This window comes from Scomber japonicus, chromosome 17 (genome assembly GCF_027409825.1).
Source record: "Scomber japonicus isolate fScoJap1 chromosome 17, fScoJap1.pri, whole genome shotgun sequence".
NCBI lineage: Eukaryota > Metazoa > Chordata > Actinopteri > Scombriformes > Scombridae > Scomber > Scomber japonicus.
In genome coordinates, this window is record NC_070594.1 from 15,333,187 (window position 1) to 15,356,100 (window position 22,914).

At 39.2% G+C, this 22,914-nt stretch overlaps 4 protein-coding genes across 4 annotated transcripts in view; 3 read left to right on the forward strand and 1 right to left on the reverse strand.

Annotated features, from left to right (window-relative positions):
• cenpw (centromere protein W) overlaps positions 1 to 5,446 on the forward strand; it is a 49,931-nt gene extending 44,485 nt beyond the window's left edge. The window contains exons 2-4 of the mRNA XM_053337532.1: positions 3,203 to 3,317; positions 3,396 to 3,509; positions 5,173 to 5,446. Coding sequence (XP_053193507.1) covers positions 3,231 to 3,317; positions 3,396 to 3,509; positions 5,173 to 5,199 — 228 coding nt within the window. The 5' untranslated portion in view covers positions 3,203 to 3,230 and the 3' untranslated portion in view covers positions 5,200 to 5,446. The remainder of the gene's footprint in view (positions 1 to 3,202; positions 3,318 to 3,395; positions 3,510 to 5,172) is intronic.
• On the reverse strand, positions 15 to 2,808 carry hddc2 (HD domain containing 2). Its single transcript, XM_053337524.1, has 6 exons — positions 2,728 to 2,808; positions 1,662 to 1,783; positions 1,030 to 1,132; positions 872 to 940; positions 558 to 696; positions 15 to 391 (listed from the first exon to the last, which is right to left on the reverse strand). The coding sequence occupies exons 1-6, from the start codon at positions 2,800 to 2,802 to the stop codon at positions 240 to 242; spliced, it is 660 nt and encodes a 219-aa protein (XP_053193499.1). The 5' UTR covers positions 2,803 to 2,808; the 3' UTR covers positions 15 to 239.
• A 3,753-nt stretch (positions 5,447 to 9,199) lies between the features above and the next one.
• Positions 9,200 to 11,279, forward strand: LOC128377561 (R-spondin-3-like). The gene is made up of 5 exons (XM_053337518.1): positions 9,200 to 9,284; positions 9,710 to 9,901; positions 10,172 to 10,312; positions 10,635 to 10,781; positions 10,945 to 11,279. Exons 1-5 carry the CDS (start codon positions 9,200 to 9,202, stop codon positions 11,142 to 11,144), a joined length of 765 nt encoding a protein of 254 aa, XP_053193493.1. The 3' UTR covers positions 11,145 to 11,279.
• Positions 11,280 to 12,316: 1,037 nt separating this feature from the next.
• Positions 12,317 to 15,190, forward strand: LOC128377556 (E3 ubiquitin-protein ligase rnf146-like). The gene is made up of 2 exons (XM_053337512.1): positions 12,317 to 12,445; positions 13,038 to 15,190. The coding sequence occupies exons 1-2, from the start codon at positions 12,438 to 12,440 to the stop codon at positions 14,110 to 14,112; spliced, it is 1,083 nt and encodes a 360-aa protein (XP_053193487.1). The 5' UTR covers positions 12,317 to 12,437; the 3' UTR covers positions 14,113 to 15,190.
• The last annotated feature ends 7,724 nt before the right edge of the window (positions 15,191 to 22,914 follow it).

Genomic DNA, 22,914 nt, shown 5'->3' on the forward strand with positions numbered 1-22,914 from the left:
GTAGTCAATACAGCTGAAGCAAATACCAACCATGGCCAAACACACTGAGGTAAAATGGAAAAGATAACGGGTCAAAATAGCTGCAAATGCCTCACAAATGAGAAACAAACTCCCAAATTCAGAAGTTTTCCATGTTCTGTCTCATCCCTGGTCATGCGATGTGATTGTGCGTCTTTGTACACACACTGTGTTTCAGTCCAGTAGTTCCTCCACTGAAGAGGTTTTTGTGTGTGTTACAGTCAGGAAGTATGTGAAGTCGTGTGTGGCTTTGAGGATACTCCACCAGACGCCTGTGAGTTCCCAGAATCCTTTTTTCCATCGGTCATGTGACATTCCCTGTCTTTGTTCAAAGAGTCAACAAGCTGGAGCACGTCTGGGTGGTGGAAACAATCTGAGAAGACACAAAAATGATGATTAACACCATAGCAAGTGAATTAAAAAGAAAACTGATGGTTTCAACACTGATTTGATCCAGTCAAGAAGAGAGGCACATATGAAATGTGGGAGAGGAGAAAAAGATGAGTTGGTGGTAAATATCAGACAGATTGGAGGCTTACCATTGGTGGAGTCAAAGAACTCCTGCAATCGTCCAGGTGTTCCCTCCAGCTCTTCATACTCGTGAGCCTGCAGGATCATCTCCAGACGGTCAAACTGTTTCACCAGCCGTGCCTCGGGACTACTCTGACTTTCATATTCCTGCAGGTTACATACAATTAATAAGACACACCTGAAGAGCAAAGTAGCAGAATATGTAAATATTGTTTCCACAGTTACGCCAATTGGACTAGAAAAATTCTACAGTGTTTTGGCATCCAATATGCTACATGCAGACATGACACATAAACACATTTAAGAACAGACAGAGTTATACCTCCCACAGTCCATAAATCTCCTGTTTGAGTCCATCTGGCAGAAGACCTGAAAGTTGTCTCATTGCTTCCTAAAGAAAAAAAAGAAGTACATTACAACATTAATCTGTATTTTTAAGATATCAGGTAAATTAGTATAGATGAAATCTGAGTCACTTACCTCTTCTCGTCTGTGTTTCTCTGTTTTACTGATGTTGTCTGACGGAGCAATATCGCCCACAATGCACTCTGCCATGTCGTGAACCAGAGCCAACTTAATACACCTAAGGACAGCCATAGAGACAAGCATAATCATGACTGACTGACTTTCACACCTCTGTGTGACCAGTTAACTTTATGCTGCATTAGAATAGTTTTGCATCAGACAAGTTTCCTATAAAACACTGACAGAAGTTTCATTTTGGGGTGAACTATTCCTTTACATCCTGAAAATCTATGTGTATGTTTCCAATAATAAAATCTACATGTTACAGCAAAATTAACAAAGTCCAATGAAACTCTTTAGCCTACATAATTTACAAAATATAGTATCATTTTGTTTACTTTGTTAGTTTAGTGTTAAAGACAAGTCAAGGTCTGAAGTAATTCTCCAACTCTTTAAGTCAGTCTTTTTCTGTTGTGTAATCATATCTTAATGGGTCTGTATCATTGTATCACATCCAGATTTCTACTGCACATTTTCCCTCAGTAAATGATTAATGTGCAGTATATCAGCTCATCAGACTCTGGGAGCCTTTAATTAATGTGAGAGGACTGTAACACTGTTTCTGTTCGGCTGTGTGAATGTCCAACCTGTCCTTGTCCACTGTGGGGTCAGTGATGGTCAGAGACATAATAGCCATGCGGTACATGTGGTCGGACACGCTCTCTGGTTTCTTCACATTCCTGTACACCCAGCCTGTCCGTGGGACCCTCTGCAGCAAACATCGACAAAAACACACAAATTATCTTCTCGCACAAGACAGGAGGAGTTTCATTTCTTAACATTTGTTATTGATCCATTTAAGGGACAATCTGCCTTAAAATATAATTAACTTTATTTTGCCATTTCATAAGCTCAGTGAACCAGTCTTCAGAGAACAGTCTGCACATTGATAAGCAGGAATGAATTAAGTAATGTGCAGCTTTAGCCTTTGAATTAATTTAGTTGTGACTGTGAGCAGTAACTACTTTGATAATAAACTAATCATTTTAATAATTTTTCAAACAAAAAAGTCAAACATATGCTTGATGCAGCTTTTCTAACATTTCTGTTTTATCCCTGTTTTCTATCATCCCTACTTTTACTTGAGCTTTGAGACTTTAACAAGAAATGTCAACAGTCACTTCAAACAATTTTAGTCCAGCTTTTATTAAACTTAATCTCTTTTATTTCATTTTACTTTTCTTTTGTCTTTTGAATCTATTTAACCTAGTTTTTCCTAACCCCTTCCTCTTATTCTCTCTCTTACTTATTTTTAACTTTTTTTATTTAGATTTTCTAAACATTGTTATTCTTATTCCAGACATCCCAACTGTCCCGGAAGTTTGGACTTTTATAGGTTGGGATGTCTGTTATTCTCCCTTGCGTGCATTGATCTCTTCTTGTCTTTTAATTTGTTCTTTGTTTGTATTCATTTTCCTTATATTGTCACTTGTTAAGTCGTATTATCAGCTTGTCAATCAACGGTATAGCACTGCACTGCACTACACTACACTAGCCTGTATGAAAGGTGCTATAAACTTTGAATGATTAAAACAGAGGCTCTCACCTGAGAGACCCCGTAGTCTCAGCATTAACACACCCATGTGCAGAAAATTATACATTAAATTAATGATATTACCGCGCAAGTAGACAGAGTTTGAGAGGAAGCCTTACTTTGAGCTGGCCGATAAATTTCATAAATTGCAGCATATTGCTCATGCCGGTTGTTTTGCTCATGGATTCAGCCATTGCAGCCCGACGACCCGGACACAGAAGCGTGGTGTTAGCTGATGTAATCGTCGGATGAGGCCGCTAGGTGGCGGCATGACTAACTGGAGAGCGACGTCCACATTTTTAATTCTCTGTCCGGTTGGTTGATTTCTCATTTGTGGTGTTTGCAGTAGAAAAAAAAACACTAACAGTATTATGAAAGTAGTATTATGCTTTGGACACGATATCATTTTTTAATTATGCGCTAAAGTATAAAAGAAGATGAAGGGGAAGAATAACATGTAACGCTAGATGGCGATAAAACAAGAAACAACGATGTAACACGCCCGGAAACACGTGAAGAAGAAGAAGCAGAACAAGCAGAAGAAGAAGCAGTGTCACCGGAAGCAGGAGAAGCGGGAGTTTGAAAAACATAAACAATTTTCACTACACGAATATCTGCAGAAATGTTGGTCAAGGCCCCAAGACTGAAGAATACCATCAAATCGAAAACGAAAAGCAACGTTAATGTGAGGCCGGCGTCAGAGGCGATGGTAGGTCGACTGTTGTTTGTAGATAATGTGTTAGCTAACCAGCTGATTTGTCACCGACATTGTCTCCGTTTTTCTCAGATTGAACTACTGACGCTGCTTTTCCTGAGCAGTCTGGCTGAGGAGGCGAAGGCCAAAGCTTTTGAGGAGAAATCTGCAACCATCAGAGCTCACCACGTTAAAGCAGTCTCCAAGGTTAGTTAAAAGAAAAGCCCAAACTATTAGTGTCTCATAACTTACACAGTAAAGATCCCCTCCAGACATGGTTTGACATGGAAAATACTCTGCTTTAATACTTATTTTGTTTTGTTTCGTTAGTTTGGTTTATTTTGCACAAGTTAAAATTTACACAAAAAACTGACAGATAATATACAGTTCAGGGAGAGGCAGAAAGCCCTACTGGGCTTAAGCCTCCCACCTAAAAAGTGTGAACATTTCTCAATATTACAGAAATTATATGACCACATAAAAGTGGGAACAAACATATATTATACATATATTTATGATATATGTATAATAACTACAATAACAAGATAAAAACACAAAATGTGTGAGTGTGTGTCTGCAAGGGGGACATTGGCCTCAGCATCTGTACGTGATACATGAAAACTATGAATGAAACAAATAAACCATGGAGAAAAACAGTTACAAAACAGCAGTTAAATGTTCCTTTAAACATCTTTTATAACTTTTTACAGATGAACATTTTTTTCTCAGGTGGGAAAAGCTATTCCATAACTTTGTACCCCTAAATCTTAACAAAAATTGACCTCTCCAAGTAAGAACTGTGGGAGGATGAAGATCTGATGATTGATGAGAATATGAATATTGTTTGTATATGATGTGGTTTTTCCACACACACAAAAAGTTAAATTATGTTGTTGGCATCTTCTTCTCCCTCATTAAAAATCCTAAATATGCAGTATATTTTTCATTTCAAAATTGAACAGCTGAACACATATGGGATTAAATTGGTGTCATAATGAATGAACACAATCTCAGGAATTCAACCAAAAAAACTTTTGTGGGAAAAAAGACCTCAAATGCAAAGCTTGCAATAAAACTCAGTGCTACTTTTGATTACAGTGTTCTCCACTTTTCTTTCACTTATCGAGATTTCTATTTTGCTTTCACTTGTTTCCATTTTTTTGCTCAATTTTTCAGTTTCAGTTCTGATGCAAAACTCTCATTGGTCAATTACTTTTGAAGGGACAGGTGAATGATCTTGTGTGTCAAAACTGAAAGTGTAACATCAAGCAGCAAATAGTTTTATGTAAGTTCTGCCTTTGCTTTCAATTTATTTTTTATTCATTTCATTTGTTTGATTCTTGGGAGATTTTGTTCAGTTATTATGACACAGATGTAATCCCTTAGAAGCAAGCTGTCTCCGAACTTCACTGTCAGTGTATGGAGTGTCCACATCATCCTTTTGTAAGTTCATATACAGCATTGTTTTTAACCTTTTATTTATTCAGGAAAGTTTAATTGAGAGGTAGCCTCTCTTTTACAGGAACACACTCACACAGTTACACACATTAACACCTGGAAGCTGCCCAGTACAACCCCAGGCCCTGGATGTGCGTAGGCATTCACTAACCTAACTTCTCAAACCTTTTAGGCACCACTGAATCACAAAGCCAGAATCACATGCCGTTTGCTGGAGGAGATAAATAACATCATCATTAACCAAAAATCACTGACAGCTATTATTATAGATTCATTAACACTAGTATTTGTATCTAATATTGGAGTTGATAACTACAGTACTGATTAAGATATACTAGTACTTATTGATAAAAATAATGTTTTCTTTATTGAAAATATGTAAACTTACAGAGATTGTTTCCTTTCTTTATAGAAATTGCTGAAAAAAGCTAGAGGATGAAAACCGTGGAGTGTCATCATTGTATTTATGATCATCTTTATGAACGTAATTGGGGCGGCAGCAAATTTTTGTTCTTCTGAATTTTTTATGTTTTTATTCTATTTCTTGTGCAAGCAAATTGCCTCCTATCTATGTTCCTGTCTTTAACCCTTTGTTGTATTTAAGTTCTTGTGAATCTATTTTCCAACTCATACTGCCAAATGTGTGTTTTTCATGTCTTGTATTATTATTTTCAGTCCAATTAAAAGATTAATCACTTTCACAGACTTGTTATTTCAAGGAAGAAAATAGTCCAAATACTCTTATACACTTGCTCTTACTACTCATTGGTCTATTTGTGATTCAGTGTTATCATAGACGACTAAAGACACAGTCCCAATTTAGAAATGACAAAAACCCTATTTGAATAATATGACCTAAACATTGTCACCTGATACTAACAGCACATAGATTGAAAATAACATGGACTGTTTTTCTTCATCATTATCAGAATCAGACAATATTATATAAACAAAAGTTGTATTGGATCAACACATTTTTAGATGAAAATATATTTTGGTGGTATTAAAAAGTCAAAGGTCAAAGATACAAAGGTCTTCAATAATTCTTCTTGACTGCTTTACATAGTAACTTCTTTTTTTTTGTATCTGGTTGTGGGGCTGTTGGGAGACGCTTTACATCTACAAACTACAAGTGATTCTGGTGCCAAAGTGGAATTTGGTGTGTAGTTTCAGTCAGTGCTGTCAGACAGCGTAGAAGACACTGTTGCTACTGCTATCCACTGTAGCTAAGAAGCTGTTAATGGTTGTTAACGTTAGCTTTAGCAAAAATAATTCTAGTCTAACCATCATCCATTTGCTGCCTCTATCTGAACCCAGGTGAACTTCATTGAAATTGTATCCAGCTGGGGAAAATGTAATATAAAAGTGAATAGACTTATGTACTTAAGTAGTAATTATATGTTTTTGACTGTGAAAAAAGGTATTATAAGAGTAATAAAAGACAAATACACTGCTTGTCAGCTCACCACATGAAGGAATTTGAAATGGAAAATAGAATCATTTGAATCATTTAATGCAGAATTTCTTGTAGATATGTTAAAAAGCTTTGATCTCCTTGTGGTGGACAGCTCAGATTACGGTGCATTCAGGTCTCTCGAGCTCCCGTCTCGCTTTGCTACCATCCATCATGATCTGTGTTTTAAGCCGCATGCTTCACGGCCTCTTTGTCGAGTATGGGCTCAAATTCCTCATCTCTTCGCGCTACATAGATTATCCATGTGCTGAGATGCTATCCTGCTCATTCCTTATCACTACAGGGTTCTTCACAGCGAGACACCTCTTCTTTGGTGTGTGAGACGGTGAAAAGGTCAAATCTAAAATGTTTAACGGCTCAATTATACTGAATGAAAATGTTTTATGTCTGCTCCACCATCAGCTTGAGGATGCTTAAAGTTAACCAGACCATTTTGAGCTGCTTAATTCCAATTACTCATGATTAAAGAGTGTTACCTTTTTTATTATGAAGGTGCAAAAGCTAGAAGCTTGTATTTAATGTTATGATGATTCACATGAATATGATTACAAGGCACATGTCCATATGGTTTACATTGGTCCCTAACTTTGGGCTTTATTGTTCCCTCACTACTTTTGCTGCTTTGCTCTCTGTTCTCCATCTTTATCATTTTACTTTCTCCCTTGTTCTTCTTGGCAGTTCAGACATTCCACGGAATCCGCTAGTTATTTTCCTCAAGAATCTGATCTGGCACCCCAGCGAGCACAGCCTTGTCATATTTATGTTCCCAGTCAGGTTTAGGGGGTGTTTCTGGCCTCGTGGAGCCCCACCCTTGTAAACTTTGAACCCCTAAACACCCCTCTCTCTCTCGCTCGCTCGCTTTGCAGTCTCAATCTAATCTATAAATCTGCTGCATGCATTGATGGATGAGATCCCTCTGCCGCAGCTGGCTGCACATCCACAGGCTCCACAGTGTTATTTTATCATTCTACTCTCTCGGTTTGCTCTTGTTCTTAAGGGATTTGTGAAACGCCCCTCTTCCTCCTATCAAAATGAAGAAGTGGCCTGGCCTTAGTGTGCGTTGCCTCTTTGGTGTGCGCGCACTCGTGGGTGAGCACCTGTTGACAATTTAAGCCCGTGTCTGGCAGTGTCTTTCAGCTCTGTCTCTCAAAGATAAATCAGTCCCAGTGTAAAATCCCACTCCTGCTGAGTCATTTTTTTCAGCCAAGTCAAAAAAATCAGAGAGCACGGCAGTCCATTTTGGCAGTGATGTTATTATGATGACTGTTTTGTCTTAATAAAGAGCACATGGTCTCAAGTGTGTCACCGGTTTCTGTTTATGTCTTTGCTATAAGCAGGAATAGTATTATTTTAGTTGAGTAACAATATCCCAAGGCATTTAGAAATAAGCATCGGTAAACTTGGCCTATTAGTGATTCTGTAAATTTTTGATTCTATGAGATTTGACAGGCTCTGAAAAGATTATGTACCAAGCAGAGATTCATGCCTTGAAAAGGAGAGGCATTTCCAGGAAAAGCCTGTTGCATGAAGGGGAACACTGGAGAGTTCAAGTCTGTTTTGGAGAAGTGCATGAGGAATCATAGAGTTCCCAAAACAGGCGATAACGCACACCGGGATGCCAAACAATAAATCCTCTGGAGGGTCACAGTTTTCATCACCTTCCAGAGTTTTTGTGAGAGTCGCAGATGCTTTCTGACACCTCCTAAGTTCAGTTTTTCGTTTTTCTCATTGGGAGGTAGTCAAATCATCCTGTATTTTGGGGTTTTCATTTCCTGATTCCGTCCTTAATGGGAAACATGCCCAATGATGGCTTTAGTTGATCTAAATACAAAAAAAGTGGGCACATGGGAATTGCAGTTTTTTCCTGCAGTGAATGTGTTTTTGTTTTTTTGTTGTTTTTTTTTCAATTCCTATTTATTCCATTTTTGTTTCTTAATCCAGTCTGTGTGAGGAGACTTTGAAAAGCTGGTGTTAATTTTGTGATGATATGCTTCAAAAACATAGTCATGTCTCTCTGTTTTAAATGGAACCAAATGAGAGCATATTTTGTTTTCACAGTCACACACCCGCGCATTTGCCAGTAAATTTACCAATGACTTAAGCTTTCAGACTTTAAAAATACATATAAACATGCAATCAACCACCTGTTGTCTGATGAGGTTGTTTAATAAGTTTACATAATGATGATTTTGTTCCAATCTCAGCAAATTATATATTTTTATACCCCCCCAAAAAAATTAATCTTGTTAATTCTTATATCTTAAAATTCTTAAATCTACTATATATTCTTAAATCTACTATATATGTGTGTGTGTGTGTATGCATGTATTTTTTTTTTTTTTTTTTTTTTTTTTTTTTTTTTTTTTTGCATCAATCTCAATCAGACCATGACTGTCTTCTAAATTAACTGCGATGATATAAAATCATCAGAGTGCACAGGGAAACATTTCCCATTCACCAGGCTTCTAGTGTCAGACTTGGCAAAAACAAGGTCAAGCATCCAGTTGGCAAAACATATTTTTGATTTCAGCTAAACTTTATTAAACTATGCAGACTTTTTTTTAGCTTTAGTAACAGAATATGTTAGATGAGGACAAAGGTTTACAGAAAGTGCTGTATTATTATTCACAGCCTGTGTGCTGCTGTTGATGTGATGATGGCTCAGGAGGAGGGTCGAGAATCACAGGAGAGGAGGGTGAGAGTATGCGAGGGGAAACAGGGACAAACCCACAGCAGCTTCTCCAAACTTTACATTTGATCTTAGTTGCTGCTGTTATTTCATGGTTTATCTTCTGTTTGAATTTCTCTAATCTCGACTGCTGTCTTGGAATCTCTACATGGGTCCATTTGAATGTATTTTGTAGTGCAATACAGAGACTTTTTTTGACAATTTAAGATGGGATATGCGATGTGAACTGAGGGGTCTTTTCTGACTGGATCAATGTGGTACTAAAGGTGAAGAAAAATGCGGATACCATCATTACTTTGGATTCTGCACTTTATGAATCTCACAAAGGGTCAAGATAACACAAAGATTCTGCGATACAGACGTAAGTATTTCCAGCATGTCTTATCATTCCCACCTCTTCAATAGTAGTATTAGGTGTTGCTCCTGTGATATTTGCCTTATCCTTTCCAATTTGTCTGGTAGAAGATTGCAAACCGTAGACAGACACTACATATGGAGACAATAAGTGTGTGCTTTCAGCTTTCAGGGAACAATGTGGTCATAGATTTCCATTCTCATTTGCACACTACAAAATGTGAAAGCTTGGCTTTGTCTGTTGGCTCTATTCTAATAAAACTAAGCAGTTTAATCATTACTTTTAGAGCACTTAAGTATTTTATTGTTTTTTTCGCATAAGCACAGAAAGATAAGAAAGCTCACTCACTGTTATTAGATTCAGACATCACCAGTTAGTCACTCTTCCATATGCATACACTCACTTCTTTATTTACCTCTTACTTGTGGCAGGTAGCTCCTCAGTGAGCGGACTCTGCCAGGCAGGTTGTGCGACCTGCTCAACCATGAATGGCTGCCTGTCCTGTAAACCTCGCCTCTTCTTCCACCTGGAAATGGATGGGATGAGGCAGAGGGGTTCCTGTCTGTCATCATGCCCCCGGGGTCACTACAGCACTCGCTCGCCACACATCAACACCTGCACTAGTAGGTACCGATGAACACATGTAGGTGTGTTGAAATGATGTAATGTGTTTTGAGAAAGCATGAGTGAGACTAGACTAAATTCAGTGTGTCTAATTTCATAGAACTTACAGTGATAGGTGGCTTTAATGTGAACAACTCTTGAAGAAATGCGTTCAAAGTCTTCTGTCATACTTAAATAGCCACTCTTAATGTTAAGAGAAGGAAACACAGACATCTTTTGGTTTCCTGGTCACTCTGTACTCACAAAGGTTAATTCCCATTTGCCCACAGGGTGCAAGGAAGACTGCGCTTCCTGCTTCAGTGAAACGTTCTGCACACGCTGTCACCCAGGCCACTTCCTGTTCCGGGGCAAATGTGAAGACAGCTGTCCGAAGGGCCTAACAGCAAACGCAGCAATGCGGGAATGTACAGGTGAGACACTGCTCTTCAATACAGTACAATATTCATGAAGGCTGTGCCAGGAAAAATATTTATCCACTAAGCTCCAACCAAGCTCTGGATGCATCAGAATTCAGCGGATAAACCTCAGACCTCTCTTAAAATGAGAAAATATTTTTCCACACAAGAACTTGAGGTTTCTTTAGTTGTTTTTCTCTGCACTTTTGTAATGTGTGTTGTTTTTGGCTATGTTCATTGTTCCATTCAGAAGTAATACAAGCTTTAAGATAAGTAAGAGATAAGTTTTTGCCAAAACTGCAGTGTATTGTAATGTGTTTGTGTCCCTCTGCCTCAGAATGCCCAGTAGGCTGTGAGCTGTGTGTGAGGAGTAACATGTGTGCGAGGTGTAGAGCAGATCTGTACTTTCTTCACGGCCAGTGCCATAAGACCTGCCCAAGAGGATTTGAGCCCGATGTTCAGCTCATGCAGTGCATCCCCCAAGGTAAAATATTTCAATAACAACCCACATGCATTTAACATATCATACACATACAACCACAAAGAACATTTATGCATAGTCAGCATTTGCATTCACACTGTTCTATGTTTTCACTTCTTGCCACTTGTGAGTGTCTATCTCATAATCAGTTCTTCTCATTTCATAGTGGACTGTGAGGTAGGAGAATGGACAGAGTGGGGTCCATGCATTCGGAAACGCAGCACGCGGGCCTACAGGAAGGGAAAGGAGACACGTACCCGACAAGTCCTGCATGCCCCTAGTATCTATGGTGACCCCTGCCCACACCTGTCAGAGATCAGGAAGTGTGTCATCAAAAAGAGACAGAGTCAAAATAGGCTGTGGTAAATTCAAAAGGAGATCCTTCTGAAATTTTATACACACTCACCTTCTACACTGGCTGGCAACTAAGAAAAATGTGGAAAATTCTTGTAAATTGTAAAAATGTAAAACCTCAAATAAAACTGATTTTTTTATATGCATTCCAGCAGAAGTTGATAAAAGGGATGGATGACTGATGAAAACAAATTCAACATCTTTGCACCACATTTGGACTCATCTGGATTCATTATATGAACAGTATTTATGTTGTATTGATGTGACTGGTGGCGAGTTATGGTAAAATTAACTTTTAGGTTTTACATACTGATGGCCTAAGATGACTGTAGCTGAGTCACTCAGCTACAGTGGCTTGCATGGATACTTAAATAGAAGAGAGCCATCATTAATGTTGTTAGTAACTTTTGTTACTAAGACCAGTGAAAATATCTGCTGTGAAAAAGGCTCATTTGTGAGCACTAATTAGTCCCACAAAATATATTTATTAAAATAATAATATGCAAAACATATAAAATAAACAAAGGACACAAGAAACCTTAATTAGTATATAATAAAGTTTCCCTGTGTAATTGACATTTAGGACTATACATCTGAACGTCCTGTTAAAAACAATTTATAATAATTCAGTAATTGGAACAAAATACTATTATGAAACAAAATATAACAATTATACAATTAGTATAGTATTACATACTGTATTATTGTATCGTATTATATACTCTATTGTGTATATAATACAGTATTGAATTTAACATTCATAATTTGTGGATGTGAATATTTTATGAAGAAATTAATGAAATAATGACACAAAAAAACTATTATGCTAAAACAAATATGTTTATTGGGGGGAAAGGAGGTCGGTATTTCTCAAAAAAGCTGTCCTTTTTGTAAATGAATGATTTTTGCTTCTTTTTCCTCGACTGTTATTGTGCTCATATCAGCTGATCCATGGACACACACAGTACCCCAATTTTTATGCCTAGGACGGCGTGGTCATGACCCGCCCTACTCTGTCTCTGATTGGATAATACTTGTTGCCTTCGTTGGTCGGGTTGGTTAGATTGAGGCATGAGGAATGTGATTGGTTAGAACATCAAGGGGAAACCAATCAGAGATTGAGTTTAGCGGGTAATGACCTTGCCTTCCTAGGGGAAAAACGTTACATGCTGTACATGCTGTACGTGCTGTGTGGGCGGCTACACAGCAGACATTACTTGGCGTTACTTTGAAACTACACCTACATGCGGCTTTGTAAATATCGTCATCTGCGCTTCTACTAAGGACGCTTGTGGAGGCATCCCAATGTTCAGGTGAGTAGCCTGTAATGGTAGAGACGTAAAGAAGCATAGTGTGACAGCTAACATGCTAACTACATATGCTATATAACAGCTGTCAAGTTAACCTTAGCTGGGGCTAATCATATGTGCTTTTTAATGTACTTCACATTAAACAGACATACCGCTGACTTTATTTCAATGAATGTAGTTTAGCCTTGTTAATGGAGTGTCATTGGCAAATTAGTAATTTAGCTTACGTTAGCTTAGCAATAGCTAGTGGGTGGGTGTGTTGTCAGTCATCAGAAAGGGCCCTTAGGGGTTATAATAATATAATGTTAACTCGTAATAATTCATTTATGTGGAAACTGTTATGTCACACTTCAGCTTGACAGACCACCGTTATTTGGAAAGTTAATTTAATCGAAGTAGTTTATATTTGCAACAACTTAAGCTCTGTGAGGAAGAGGGTGTTTCCTAAACTGTCAACAACGCTGCGCATGTCAAGTGAGACTAATAATAAATCGCATGCCTATATTGTTATGATCAGTGAATCAAAGTATGCAACTATGCAAAACAGAATTGCCGTGCCAGATCTTTCCTGACAGTTGTTTGTTTTTCTCTGCAGCATGGCAGGCTGTGGAGAAGTGGACTGTTCAGTGAGCGACCCGGCTCCCTCCAAGCAAATAGGAGATAACTGTTATACAGCTGGCTCCACCTCTACCTCCACCCTAGAGTGTGCCATCTGCCTGCAGAACTGCGTCCACCCTGTACGTCTCCCTTGCTGCCATGTCTTCTGTTTCCTGTGTGTGAAAGGTGCCTCCTGGCACAGCAAGCGCTGCGCTCTCTGCCGGCAGGAGGTCCCAGAGGACTTTCTGGAGCGGCCAGTTCTCCTCTCACCTGAGGAACTAAAAGCAGCAGCCGCTGGGGTGAGCCGAGGTGGAGTCACGGGGAGTGGTTCCCGTGGGGACTATGCATGGTACTATGAGGGACGCAATGGCTGGTGGCAGTATGATGAGAGGACCACCCGTGAGTTGGAGGAGGCCTTTGCCAAAGGGAGGAAGAGCATAGAGATGCTGATTGCAGGTTTCCTATATGTGGCAGATCTGGAGAACATGGTGCAATATCGACGAAATGAGCATGGCCGCAGACGCAAGATAAAGAGGGACGTTGTAGATATCCCTAAGAAGGGGGTGGCAGGACTGAGGTTAGACCCTGAACCCATCCCTGCTTTACCAGTACCAGTCACCCCATCAGCAATAGAACGTGTCAGTTCAGCTGATGGATCAGACATTGCAGGCCAATCACAGCCTATGACCTTTGGGATTTTGGTGTCTGCTCCCCCTGTTAGACCTCCAACACTCCTAGGGCGCCATCTCACCAGTCCTCCATCTTCCTCACCCTCAACCTTGGAAGAGTCTTTATCCCAGCTTACAATCAGCCAGCCGGAGGGCGGAGAGTTGGAAGAGGACAATGAGCTTCACAATCAGACGTACGAGTACACATCCGGCAGCAGTGAGAGTGAGGAGGAAAGGCAAGAATTGGGGAGAGGCAGAGCAGAATCGATGCCATGGCGACATAGGCAAAGACCGCTAAGAGACACCCAGCCAGCTAGAATGCCTCCAAGGGGCGGACCGTCCACCTCTGCACTCAGTCTCCGCTCACGTAGCCCTGATGGACAGTGTACTGTGACAGAAGTGTGACCATGATGGACAGCTGTGCTGTTCTTATACAGATGACAGATCTTAAACTATTGTCAGTTCAGCAAAAAAAGTGTGAAAGCACTTATGCATATTTAAAAGGTCCCATGAAATGCAAAAACGACCCCCCCCACACACATCTATCATATGATCTAAAACTGCATTTCATCCTTTTTTATCTGGAAAGTTAAACCTTAACTTTATTAGGGATCTTGCTGACCTTCATTTCCATAACTTGCAGAGGTAACTAGCAGTAGTGGCAGTGACAAGGGTTATATTTTGCAAAAACATAATTGACAGCTCTCTCCACTACTAATATATAAACCTGGCACCGGGATAAAATCATGTCCCTCATTGTTGTCCTTGCTTTTGTCCTCCACTTGCATGTAGGTCAGGCATGTCCAAACTATTCCACAAAGAGCCATGAGGTTGCAGGTTTTCATTCCAACAAAGCAGGAGCACACCAGGCTTGACTGATTTTATCAACTGATCTCAGGCTTCAGACAGTTGATTGATCGAATCATGTGTGCTCACAGCCCTTTATTGAATAGTTTGGATATGCCTGATGTAGGTGAAAGGTGAACACCTGAAACCATAAGAAAAAGTTACAATCTTAAAGCTGTTTCAAAGGACCTTTTTAATAGGTGAATTAATGCCTTTCATTAAAAATATCAAAAGCTAGTTTTAGCCAGCAATATGTGGAAACTGTATGCATCGCCCTCAGCCACAGGTTATGTTGTAACGCATTAAAAAAAAAACTCTGTTTCCAGGATAATACATGTGACAACTTCTTGAGCAATGTCGTCCAACAACGACTATCTGTCACCGCCTTTACTCCAGTATATGAGTGCAATACAGCCTTGTTGAAACTAAATGACATCTTCATTGTTTTGTAATCTTTGGAGCTTATTGTTGATGCGGCTGATATTTTTGTAAGTTTCTTTTTTTCTATTTGGAAGTGATGGTGTAAAGATCAAGCTTAAATGTAGCACCTCATGTACTACTTAAAGTACTGAGGGTAAAAATGGCCTCCTTATTTGCTGTTAAGGTTTTTTGAAGTTAACTTTAATCAGCACCTAATTAATAACGTGTGCGTGTGTGTGTGTGTGTGTGTGTGTGTGTGTATTTTACTGTGGAAATCTTGTTTTAATAATGATGTGTGTTTGTGTTGTTGCAAGCGGTGTTGGGTGTTGAAAAGCTACTGGCAGAACCACTGGAAAGTACCAGGCTATATGTAGATAGGCACATTAGGATATCTATTTCTTGTCATTGTACTTTTGATAGGGCTACTATCAAAGCACTGGCCTCAACATGCACTTGGACAAACTTTAGCTGACCTCGCACGCTCCCCTTTCGCTCCAGCTGCTATTATTTTTACTGTCAACTTCTCATTGTTGGTGTCTTATCTGATTTACCTTGTCTCTGTGATGTAGCCCCCGTGGTGTTTTGTCGAGTTATTAAAAGTGTTTGTCTATAATTTAAAATCAGATGTTGTTTTTTAAATGTTTGAATATAGTACAAAGTGTATAATACAAAGTGGAATACATTACAGGATTATGAGAAGGTGTGGCACTGATCCATAGGCCTGTTTACAATATGTGTCTTGATTTTAGTGCAGTGTACGTAAGAGATTCCACAGGATGGAGCTGTTGCACAAATTAAGTGGAGCCTCCCACACCTGTTTGAGACCACCTTAACAGGCTCCAGAGCTTGAAATCCTGCCAGTGAGTCAACAAAGCAAGTATGGATCTTGGCTGTAGATGTTTTCCTTGTTTACACAGTGTTTAACTAGAGATTCTTAAGCTTTAATTAAAGCAGAAGAATTTACTTGTTCCCTTGGGTTCATTTAAATCTGCCATTCAAGTTTTAGAGCTTAGAAAGTGGTTTAAAATGTGTAAAAGTCTGCACTTTGAGAAATGATATTTGAAAGGCTGAAGTGTGAGTTACCTTTCTATGCTTTGCATTGTGTGATTTACAATAACAATTAGTCAATAAATCATAAATAATATAATAAATTATTTAATAAACAGAACATTAATCTTCAATAATATTAGCAATTGATTTATTGTACTGAGGGTAAATGTAGCTTACCTTTTATTTTTATCAAGGTAAACTCAAAGGAAAACCAAGACACATTTTGGGCATTTAGAAGACTGTGGGGTGAATTTTTCACCATTTTCTGCAATTGTATTGACTTAAATGGTTAATTAATCAAAAATATAAAGCAACAGATTATATACCCCTAGTCAACAGCCTGTGTGGTCATACTTGGTTTACTTTAGTAGTTACTAAGTGTTTGTGGGAGATAGAAATACATTCTGTAATTTGTAATCTGACCACATTTTTTCAGAAAATATCTTGGAATATGTTATTATTGAGTATTTTAGTAAATTGCATATACTAACCAGATATCCCCTTTCAACTTAAGCCATAACATATTTTCTTAATCTTTATACAACACTACAGTGGTTATATCTATAGCCTTTTGGTTTTGGTCTTGTCTCATACTGCTGAAAAAAAACTGTGATTACATGCTATGGTTACAGGACTAGTCCTTAATAAAGTGTGAGCACTGCACAGGTCTGTTTCAGGTTTGTGGGGCGATGAGACATTGCTAAAACCAAGACCACTGTCACCGATGCAGCTGCTGTGCAGCATTTGCCAGCTGAAGCAAACCACAGGCCCAGTGTGTGGAGTCTGACTGTGACTTGAATTAGAAGTACAGTTTAATGAGCCAGGCTTTGGTGTCTTTTGAGAGTTTTCATAGAAATGAGTACAATGACGAGGGTGGCAAAATACTTTAGGGGATAATTTACATCTGCAGGCCACACTCATTCCTCTACATACACACCACAGCTATCATTACTACATATCTAAATCCATGTCCTTTTCCAGTATCTTTTTGAACCAATTTTATGATGTAATGTTTTACACTTCTTATGATAATAGCAAGAAATTCACATCTGTTGTGTAATACCTACTGTACATTGTGATTTTGATCATTAGCAAGTGGATTTAAATTCATATATGAGCCTATATGGCTACTTAAGCGTAATTGAGGTTTAGGCAAATTTATCCCATATGATAACCAATAAATATTCCACGTCTAGGGTACATCTGCTACTTGTAACCACCTTTACTTATAGGCAAGAGACACATTGATATCTCACCATGTAAGTTGCCCTAATGTGAGCCATATGTCAGCCTATCACTAACTTACAGTATGTGGCACGCACATTGTCATGTAGACAGCAGTGTTTTTGATTTATTTTGGTGCTCTGGTAACACTTGAAACCCCCCTATTCAGCATGTATAAGCACTATTCAAATATTTAATAGATGGTATATAGTACACTCTACCTCTGAATTATAAATGATTGATTTGTAAATAGGGGGATTTTACGTGACATATTACCATTATGCTTTACTTAAAGCAGGATTTTTCAGACAAACACTCCAAAATTTTGATCTATCATCAAAACGTGTTCACTTTGCACATTAACTCTCATTTAACTTTATTGCAGCTCAGAATAATCAAATTGAATGCAAAAATAGTGATATACATAGGACAAAGATAAAACAAAGCTGCAGACCTGGCTTCTGGCTGACAAAGGCTGCAGTTGAGTAATAATCAGTGTGACATGACGAAACATTAACAGTGGAAATAACACTTAGAATAGTACTTGCATGATGTATACTGAGACATCAGTAATGTGCCCTATATTTTTTAGGGCATCAACTTTACTGGCAAGCTGTGTGTCACTGACAGTCAGATTTATATGTCATGGAAAAAGTGACTAGATTTAGATTGGACATGTATGGATCAGAGTTTGGTGAGGGACGTGTCAGGGCATGAGATGTTTGCCAACCTGAAGGACACCAACAGAGGAAGCAGAGCTAGATGAATGTGAAAAATGAACAATGACATGGTTTCTGAGTTAAATAGAGTGTGTATGTCTTTGCGTGCATGATAAGAGGTCATTGACTGCTCATGATCTGGGCATGCAATGTAATATAGGGCCAGACATAGTTTCCCAGCCCAACACACACACAGACAGACAGACGGGAGACAACAGTACTATATGTTTTCAGACACATAGCTGCCCTTTAACTGTACTATCATATCCTGCTCAAATGCCCTCTGTAGCCTCCCTCTTCACACCACAGAAAATACACACCCTGTCTCCAATCCCTCCACAAATAGTTCCGTCATACCCACATCTCTCGCCACCCCGAGGCCCACAGTAGAGCATTGTTGTTGTGGGGATTATTTATGACCTTGTTTTTCTTGAGCAAGGTCAATTTGTTATTCCTATAAAGCATACAGTATGTGTTCTTAAAAACTGTCGAAAATAAAGAACGTGCATGCCAATTGACAGCTACTTTTACTCTAACATATTCTACATACAGTATTTGTGTAGGTATAATGGTGCAGTTGCGGCATTCTCACAAAAACATTCAGTATTTGGATTCAGTCCTGCAGCTGTGCATATTGGGTCCATACCTTTATGCATGTCATGAGTATTTCTAACCATAATGACGAGATTCACAGACAGGGTATCTCACCCCTTCAGGAGCCAGGAATGACCTCACTCCTACTGTAACCATCATCGACCTAACACTATTAGAGCCTATCAAGTGACATGCCTCACTAAGCTTGGCGCTACTAAACCATTTATAACAACGATGCGTCACGTCATTACTATGATGACTTCTGAAATCATAAAGTTTATATTCTGAGTATTTACCATTTCTAAATACAGTACAGTCTACTTCTGGTTTGTATTCTATTATTACTGCTATCTAATGAGATATGTCAGGTAAGTTGCAGCAAAGTGGCTACTGTTTTGTACGCTGAGCTAGAAGTTTGCAGTATTCTTTCATGCATGTACAATACTGGCTGGCCTGTCAGTTGATTCTTGAGTGGCATGAGTGGTCATTGCTCATGTTTTATTCTCACAGTTTTCTGAACTGAGAAGGGGTTACAGATCACCATGGACACAGTCATTTGCCAGACCAACCAGCATGTTTCTGCACATTATTTTCTTCCTGAGAGCAGTTTCGTTTTCTCATATCAGTTGCCTCTTCATCCCTTTTTGTTTGAATGCAGTTTTCTTGTGGTGTAATTATCATCTTTATTTTCATGACAGTGAAGGAAAAGGGTTCAGCAGTGCTGTAAAACAGTCAATATAATGGAGATTCTAACTATCATTAGTAATGCTCTTTTGGAGGGTTGGGTGGACAAAATAAGTTAAACAACATAATTGAAGAACACATTTTGTTTATATACTATATCTAAACATATACTGTATATATCACTAGTGATTAGGGGCTTAGATGGGGGCCCATGGCAGTTGACTACATAATTTTAAAAAAGTGTTTGTAATTAAACACTTTGATATTTGGGGAAGTACACTTATTTGCTTTCTTGCTATGCGTCAGATAAGATCAATACTTCTTTCATGTCTCTACACTAAATTTTATGCTACAGCCAGCATGCAATTAGCTTAGCTTAGCATAAAAATAAAGGGAACCAGTGGCCTGGCTCCAACACTTTTACAGCTTACTAATGAACATATTGTATCAACAAAACAAAGTGTTCCAATGACAAGTTTTGGTATTATGATGTCTTGGCAGGGTGCAGTGACTTCTCAAACTCTCCACTGGCTGCTTGGCAAGAGTCGTGAGGCCGCTGGGGGAACCGGGAAGTTTCTGGCCAGGACTACAAGACTCAGCTTTAGAGATGCAGGTAGGTCGATTTTTTTTTCTTTTTTACCCTTGGATAGAGAGATGCTGTTTTTCTTTGTAGTCTGCATACGTTTAGCTATTTGTGCCTAAAATGTATCAACTATGTAGAACAAGAAGATGTGTATTGGACTGATTTTATGTTAAGTCATGCTCATTGTCAGCTTGAATTGCCATAGTGAAAATAACAAAGGCCGTTCAGTGGGACACATCACCACATGATATTTTACATTTGTCAACCACCTACATGTGCTCCAAAGGAATTTCTGTGTATTAGGGAGGGAGCAATGTGACAGTTGCACCTCCATCATCAGCTCTGACTCTCATTCCAGCCTGTCAGCCCCTCCAGCACAATAAAGACACACAAGAAGCATCTCTGTGTTGGTCCTATTGATACCAGCTTCAATTCCCATTGTCTCAAATATCGTTTGCCTAATTTCTGTCACTCTTGTCTACTCTGTCCGATACTTTGAACAAAATAAATGTCATTCCCATCAACCTCAGATGTACTTCAGATGTGTTTAGTGGTAATTGACAAGTCTAAGATGGCCTTCATGGAAAATGTTATACTTGCTAAACATCAGCATATTTCTGGCATTTTAATTTTTGATTTTTGTATTTGTAGCTTGAGCTTCCCTTGGTACAATAAATTAATTGTATCGATATAATGGCTGTGTAAAGAGAACTAGATCCAGCATCAGAGGCAGAATCCTGTTCATTCCCAGGAAAGTGCTCATGCTCTCTAGAGACTTCCACCTGCAGCTAACTTCAGTTTAACTCTACAGCTAACTTGAATTGGTATACAATTGAATCATGAGTTGCTTTTAGACTTTCACAATGTGAATGGACTGAATGGATCAAATGTGAAAGTGAAACATAATTTCGCAGGGGTTATGAGCTAAAAAAAATGTATCCACTATTTTACAGGCACTCCTTTTCCCTATTTGGGCATCTGTTGGACCTTGAAGTTCTGTTATTGTTATATTGTTGTTGTCTGCTATGTACAGTACTGTGGAAAGGAGTAACCCCTTGGGGACAGTAAAGTCTAAAGTCTAATGTTGTGATTCCACAGTTCAGCCACACAAACTGGCTTGAAAGATCGGTGCTGTTCCTGGGGTTCATAGGGGCCACAGGATGGTCACTTGTGGTTCCCATGAACTTGAACTTCCTTGTGAGTATTGTGATGTTAGCATTTAGCACAAAGCACAGCTGTTCCTAAGTGTGAGAGGCGGACAGAGGCCAGCCGACTGACCAGGTTGTCGCTCCCAGCTGACCACTCCATAGAATCCAAATTAAAATTGGTTGTTCATCATTTGATAAATAGACCACATAATCACCTCTGCCGGGCAACACCAGCTAATCCCACGAGAGCACCCGCTCTTGTTTTGAAAGACGAGCCTCAGGGGTTGTCTTTCAAAGGGGAGATATTTGGGCCCCATTCTATTTTAATGGAGAGGTCTGAGATTCTCAAGAACCCTGTAGGGTCCTCTCGGCTGTCCTTGATGGTCCCACCTCTTGTACCGCTACACTCATCATACTGCATTTGAGATGGCTGCTTCAATGGATGGACGCAGACACACTGACAGTTCGGACAAGTGGACCAAGATAGAGTGAGGTTGACCGTGACACTAGCTCTGGTCCAACAGATGGGACGTTTTGTACTTTGTAGATTAAGTGGGTGAAAAATGGAAGTGCAGAGTGGTTAGATTTAAAAGTACACCAATGGTCTAACAGGGTTGACCCCAAAATTCATAATTTAAGTCATCAGCACTCCCAGTAGAGGAACAACAGCTTAGAAATCTATGTCATGCATGTTAGTGATACAGGTGTTCAGGAGGAGTGGGCTCTGCAACAATTGCAACTTTCTTTCAGTATCCTTAAAATCTGGAGTATTATTTAATATCTTAAATGTGTGAGGTACAAACAGAGAGCACCCCATGTACTACTTCTGCAGTACTCTAAATTGTTCTTTGATGTCAGGTCTGTAAGTTGTGTCCTCAGCCTTTGAATGTGTGCTCAACACTAAAAAATCAGTAAACAAAAACAGGTGTCCATCTTCTCTGCTTGTTTATGAAACCACACACTCACATGTCCGGTACAGGTGGATGCCAATGTTGAAGACTTCCTTTTAAAAGAGAGGAAAAATGCAAACACTGTAGAACTGGAAAGTATACTAACATGCATGTTGTTTGAAATATGCAAACCTCTGTGGACTGTTGGGTTTTAACTAGATAACACCTCCATATAATGCAAAATGATGGACTTAACAACCCTGTAAAACAGCTGTAAAACAGCTCAGTTTCGGGTCATTCATCCCCTTTATGTTTAACCTCTGGAACAGGGTGGTCCTGTCACTCTGTTCACATTTTTGTGAGACACACACACACACACACACACACACACACACACACACACACACACACACACACACAAGTGGCAGTTAGCTATCTATTTTGAGTCTGTCGCAGTAGCAACTGACACATGCTGAGGATTTCAGTGTAGACCCCCAAGTCCCGCACCAATGAATGAGAGACTCATCAGGCTAGAGATGCGACGTGGGGGGCAGGGGGCACGGGGCACGGGGCACGGGACAGGGGACAGGTGTATGTGGGCAAGAAGAGGCAGGAAGCAGCGTGAGATTCACACGTGTCTGACAACCAAGAAGACATTATGTCAGCCACTAGAAGCTTATCCAGATAAATGTAACACTCTTAATCACACATCTATAGAGGATACTGTATATCAAGTCTTGTTAACATGAATGAGGCTCTGCAGTCTGCCTGGCAACCAGTGTAGACGGCCTGTCTCTATCAGTGAATTCTGAATGGTTATAACTAAATAAAACTGTCTTGTGCGTTTCAAATGCTCTAATAGTATACATGACAAAAAATTAGGACAGGTCTTTTAGTTTTCACCACTTTTTCTCAAAGCTTCTGGGCTAAAATGAGACTGTTTCCATTTATATAACATTATGAAGCAACATGATCTGTTATGCCATTTCAACAAAGTAATGAATGCTTGAACGTTTATGTATTATCAAAAATCCAGTTAAATATTATGT